Below are 6,122 nucleotides of genomic sequence, written 5' to 3' on the forward strand. Positions count from 1 at the left end.
AAATATTACATACAAAAAAATAACATTAACAGTTAAAAAATTCATATAAACAAATAATAATAAGCATTGTTATCAAAACCAAACCAGACTAGCTAGTTCAACCGAAAAATCAATGAACCGATAGTCTGGCCGGTTTAATTAGTAATTTTGACTAGACCTGCTATTGAACCAGTCGACAGCGGTCAAACCCATTGAAAACTGACCAATTCGCACTCCAAACTGAACTAGACCCGCACGGGTCCACGATGCACCCATAGGCCGCCAATCCATGGTAGGAGCTTCCGTCCAATATACTCCAAAAATGGCATGATTTGAACCGCCGGCAGCTTGCTTCTCAACATTTTTAGTGACAAAAATTAACTATGTAATAAACTATGAGTGAAATTTTTTTTTTATCCTTTTAAGCATGGATTGACATGAATACCAAACAAGTAACAACACATAATATATAAACATATTGATATATTAATATTGATTGTATTATCTTTTGTTTAAAAAAATATTTTGTACTCCTGACTAATTTATTATTTCTTTTTGCATCATAAATTATATCTAAGAATTGATATTTGATTGTTATTAATATATTTTTTAAAATATGTATTTAATTTTTAATTTTATTTCTATAATTTTATATTTTTATTTAATTATGATCGGATCAACCGGATAAATCAATGACTTATCGGTTGAACCAATAACCTAGTGACCCAGTCGTATGACTGGATCAATCACCGGTTCGGTTCTGATAACTATGATAATAAGAGTTTTATAAAAAAATAATATGCATGGGAGAGTATTGAAGAAAAAACATTATAAAACAAATAATAAATATAGGAATAATGAAGGACAAAATTGGTACATAAAAAATTTTTTCAATCCATCCTAAAAGAGTGAATGCAAAAAATTCCAAATCCTAAGCTATATCAAACTAAACACCGAAATGACCAAAAAACAAGTTCAAGGTTATAATCAAACTCCAAGATTATAACCCTAAGCTTCATTCATAATTCATACTCCAATTATGATTTATATAATGAAACTCCAAGACATAAATTCAAACTCGCTCATATTTTTAATCAAAATTCCAAATCCTAAATCAAATTTAATATTCCTACTATAATCAAACTCACTCATGTTTATAATCAAACTTCATGATCCACGTATAATCAAATGTACATAAAGTTATATAACTTACCACATAATTGTTTTTTTCTTTTCTTAGTCATCCATCAACGGTCATGGTATGAAATGGATCCAACACAACTTCTTGTTAAGAACATCCAAAACCTTTGTCCTAATCATAACACAATCGCTTGAGGCAACCATTAATCACTTAGCCCGTGTTGTCAACATATTTCAGCACAACTTCTACCGGCAAACCAATGACATCCTGAACTTGTTCCAGCATCACCATATCCTGAAACAAGATTGAAAACAAAGTGATAATCATTTTCCTAAAACCAAGTGGTGTGTCAAAAATGAACTATATTCATTTCAAACCAAACTCGGTTCTTGCATCAGATCATGAAAGCATCAGCTCAAATTGCAAAAGATGTAATTTATCTTTTCTTTTCTTCACTCAAAAACCCCTCAATCCAAAGAAATTAAGAAAAAAATTAAAACACATGGCATTTAAGTATTGAACATCTTTCTAGAAAACCTTATATAATACCATCATTATTTCATGTAAGTGTCCACGTTGCATAGCCTAAAAAAGAAAGATAAACAAGCTAATCAACATGTTCCAACCTTGACAGAGATGATACACAAAAAATGCATCATACAGGGGTAACGTTGGGTTATACTGATGTAGCTGGTCATGGGAGGTGCAGAGAAACTTCAGAGACATCTCCGCACTACATTACCAGCAATTTTTGCCAAAAAATGGTTCCACTTGGAAGCTTTCAATAATTAAGCATCAACAGACAATACAAACACTATTCACTGAGAACACAAATAAAGAGAAAAGAAATGTATCGAAAAGCGAAAAGGCAGATTCCATGAGAGAGGAACCCAACTTGATATATTCGATTTACTTTGATCTAGCTGGCTATATGACTTATGTATCAAATCACCATATGCAATTCATCCCAACCCAATGGGTGTAGCACACATCGACACTTTTTAACCAGCAACATTTAGCTCTTCCGGATGCAACTGAATCCCAGAAGCAAATAATAGGTACATAAAGCACTACACAGAAATCACCATACAATCATAAATTAATTACTCTTGAAGTATGTCTTCAACGAAACGATTACTCCCAAACATCAAATCTGCCACAATGTATGCATTATAAAATCAATGAAAACAAATTTAATTAGCAAATAGATCACAACTTGATCAAAACTGACATGAAAAATGGTGGCCATTTGCAGCTTAACACAAAAAGTAAGCAAAGCTTCAAAGCACATACAGACACTGCCCCTTTTCTTAAGATCATGTTTCCCCTTCTTCACAGGGCCATCACCATGTCGCCAACTCACGCACAAAAGACAATCGCTCAGCCATTAATCCCTTTCATTATATTTAGTAACCACCAGAAAACCTGGTTACATCCTAAACTTCACACAGCAGTTACTCAGACATCCTGAAACACAAATTCAAAATAGTGTATCAACATTTTCCTATAACCAAGTGGTAGCTATCAAAATGGAAAAAAATATTTATATCAATCCAACTTCAGTTTTGGAATTAGGTCCTGAGATATCAAAATGCAAAATTAATTTTGGAAAATGCAACTTTTTTCCAGTCATTCATATTTTACTCAAAACTCATCCAATAAAAGAAAAAAATAGCGGCAGAGTGAAGCAAACGAGAGTGAAATCTTTAAGAGAACATTTTTGTTGCAACGTTTAATCTCAATTAGCAAGATTAAATTTTGATGGGGTAGCAAGAGCATATTGTTAGCCAAAAGCATTTAGAATCAGATTTAGCGAAAGACCAAGAGGAAATTTTGATTTAGCATTACCGGATAGTGAATCATAAAATTTAATCAAGACCCAAAATTTGTTATGCAAACTATTTTCAGCAGAAACATCATCATAAGCAAAAATAAACTTAAATCAAGATAATTATACGGAAACTTATGCTACTACCACTCCACAACTACTTTCAAAACAGTGGAGTGAAACACGTAAAAAAAAATATTGATCCGGACCAAAAACTTAAAACTTCTCATTACGTGCATCATTAAAAGCCAAAAAAAAAAAAACATGAACATAGTTTGACATGAGGGGGTAGAAAGATAGTTACGCCTTCAGGTTGTGACATCAAGCTCAATGAGTGTGGAAAGAGGTGGATTCTTCTCGATCTCAACTCCAAACATCTCATAGGATTTAATGGCAGTTTCCTTTGGCATAAGGTTCAGAAACAAGAGAGATAAAAGCAGAGGAACAATAATTGAAGGAACAAGAACATTCAAGAACCAAATTTCCTTTGAGGTAGGCATAGCTCTATTCCCAAATTGGGGATTTTTTTTCTTTCTGTGTGTGGGTGTGTTCGAAAAGCCCTATACAGAAACTTTTAATGCGTCTACGGCAGTGCCTATCGTGAGATGCGCCGTCCGGCAAGAATGAGAGATGAAGGAAGGGATAGAAAGAAGATGCAGCTCTGTTAGGGTTTGTGTGTGGAGAGGGTGAGAGACTTGAATAAAGCAAGAGGCGAGACGAGGCTTTGTTTATAAATCAAAAATAAAAAAATAACTTCTAAAACTTTTCAAATACACCATTAAACTTAAATATATTGCTGAGGTTACATGACCCTATTTTAATTTAAATATAGAGACAACAATGGAGTTGGACTAGGATATGGAGAACACACAAGTGCTTTACATCCGTGTGGTGTTAGAGTACACAAGTGGGTGTGAGTTATGAGAGAAGGGGATAGTGAATCAAATAGCGTAATTCTTCAATACGTGTGTTACACACACTTTCCTTTAGACTTAATTCGCCCCCACCAATGTACAATAGTGTGCAAAATGGGTTACTGGCGAATTTTCTGTAAGATACAATGAAGAACACTTGACTTGTTTATGTACTCACACACAGTCAAGTCTTACACTAAATGATAATTTACAGAATAATATTCTCTATTCTTTCTTTTGCGCATAAAGAAAGTATTGAAATGGATTGTGCAGCAATAATGAAATGAGGAAAATTTATAGAGACGGAGTACATGTAACATGCAGCTACGTACTCAACAGGCACAACTTTTCAAACAGTTACAACCTTTCAACAAACATAACTATTCAAATAATTGTAACCTTTTAACAGGCATAACTTTTGAATAAGTCACAACTCTATGAAGAGGTGTAACTCTTCAAAATAGCTTTTCACATATTTTGAAAATATATCTCACAATCCCCCCACCATTTTCAAAATTTCTTTTCAATCCTATCATTCTTGAAGTTTTATGCTTTCAGTAGAGGTATCTTGCGATTTGAACTTTTACCTAGTAACCAGTGGTATTCACTCATCCGAATTTAAAATGGCAGACAAGTTTTGAACCATTTAACTCATATGAATAACCGTGTACTGATGACACATAAAATTTCGGTATCATTTAGATGTTATATTAAATATGACACATTTAGTATACTACATGACCTTGTGTCTTGTATCATTTCGTGAGTGCTTTAAGAGTAAAATCTTAACTCTAAGAACCAGCCTCAGTTCACACTCATATAGGTAGACTCTATCAAAAGTATCTCATAACTAAATACTTCAGCAATAATGTACTTGCTATAGGTCTATTAAGAGCAAATCTCATCATGTTCCTTTATACCATTATGGTTCCAAATACTTTTTACTTGGGATGAAAGAAATAATTATGAGTACTTGTAATTACTCTAATAGTATACTTTACCGCATTGAACTCAAGACTTGATGTTACTCAAGTGTGAGTTGGGTTTCCACCATTGGTAATTATTTAAAATACAGATTTTAGTCCCATCCCTTTTGATGTTTTAAACACCAAATTTCTTGTCAATCCTTTCGTCAAAGGATCTGCAAGATTTTGTTTTGACCTTATAAAATTTATAGATATAACTCCATTACCAATAAGGTTTTTAACATAGCTATGTCTTACTCCAATGTGCCTAAATTTTCCATTATAAACTTGGCTATAAGCCTTTGATAATGTTGCTTAACTATCACAATGTATAGAAATTGGTGCCATTGGTTCTGGCCAAACTGAAATTTCATGTAATAAATCTCTAAGCCATTTAGCTTCCTTGCTTGCTACTGCCAAGCAACAAATTCTGAAGTGGTTTGATGAATAAAATCAGTGGACTCAAAACAACTAGGATTATAATATTCTCCTCCACACTCAGACCGTAAGCATTTAATAAAGGTTTTATGTTGCAATTCAAATTTGGTTTTAAAAATCTTAAATTTATTCAAGACTTCATCTTTCGAATGCATCAAATATATATAACAATATCTACTAAAATCATCAATAAAAGTTACAAAATATTTCTTTTCACCTATAGTAGGCCAACCATACAAATCACATACATCAGAATGTACTAATTCTAATAACTTTGAATTTCTTTGTACTCTTTGAAAAGAAAATCTTGTTATTTTGGTTAACATACAAGTTGTGCATACATCTGAATTTTTAATTGATTTTGGAATAAGATCATATTTTATCATATCATTTAATTTATGAAAATTAACATGTCCTAAGCGATTATGCCATAAATCAAAGGACTCAGCAATATAAACAGAAACATTATTATTATTATTATTATTATTATTATTATTATTATTATTATTATTATTATTATTATTATTATTTACAATATTCAATTTAAACATATTCTCACATAGATATCCTTTACCAACAAACACTCCACCCTTAGACAGAATAAATTTGTCTCCTTTAAATACAGACTTAAACCCATACTTGTTAAGTAGAGGGACATAAACTAAATTTTTTCTGACTTCGGGTACATAATATACATCAGTAAGAGTCAGTACTCTTCCAGAAGTGAATTCAAGTTCCACCATTCCTTTGCCCATTACCTGAATAGTTGATGCATTTTCCATGTACAGAATAGTCCCATTCTCTTCTTTGAATGTCTTGAAAAAATATCTATTCTTGCATACATGTTGAGTTGCACT

At 32.3% G+C, this 6,122-nt stretch overlaps 1 protein-coding gene across 8 annotated transcripts in view; it reads right to left on the reverse strand.

Annotated features, from left to right (window-relative positions):
- The window catches only part of LOC107625282, a 9,833-nt gene extending 6,162 nt beyond the window's left edge, over positions 1–3,671 (reverse strand). Inside the window, exons 1-4 of one of the 8 annotated variants that reach the window (XR_002357406.1) lie at positions 3,253–3,671; positions 2,352–2,587; positions 1,193–1,414; positions 44–330 (exon numbers count right to left, since the gene is read on the reverse strand). Coding sequence is in view for 1 of the 8 variants with exons in the window: in XM_021115818.1 (XP_020971477.1) it covers positions 1,193–1,223 (31 nt within the window). In the remaining 7 variants the exon portion in view is untranslated. Of the gene's footprint in view, positions 1–43; positions 331–929; positions 1,415–1,714; positions 2,191–2,227; positions 2,588–3,252 lie in introns of those variants that run through there. The other 7 variants (XR_002357409.1, XR_002357407.1, XR_002357408.1 and 4 more) reach the window with 7 other exon arrangements.

The sequence above is a fragment of the Arachis ipaensis genome, chromosome B02, assembly GCF_000816755.2.
Source record: "Arachis ipaensis cultivar K30076 chromosome B02, Araip1.1, whole genome shotgun sequence".
Taxonomy (NCBI): Eukaryota; Viridiplantae; Streptophyta; class Magnoliopsida; order Fabales; family Fabaceae; genus Arachis; species Arachis ipaensis.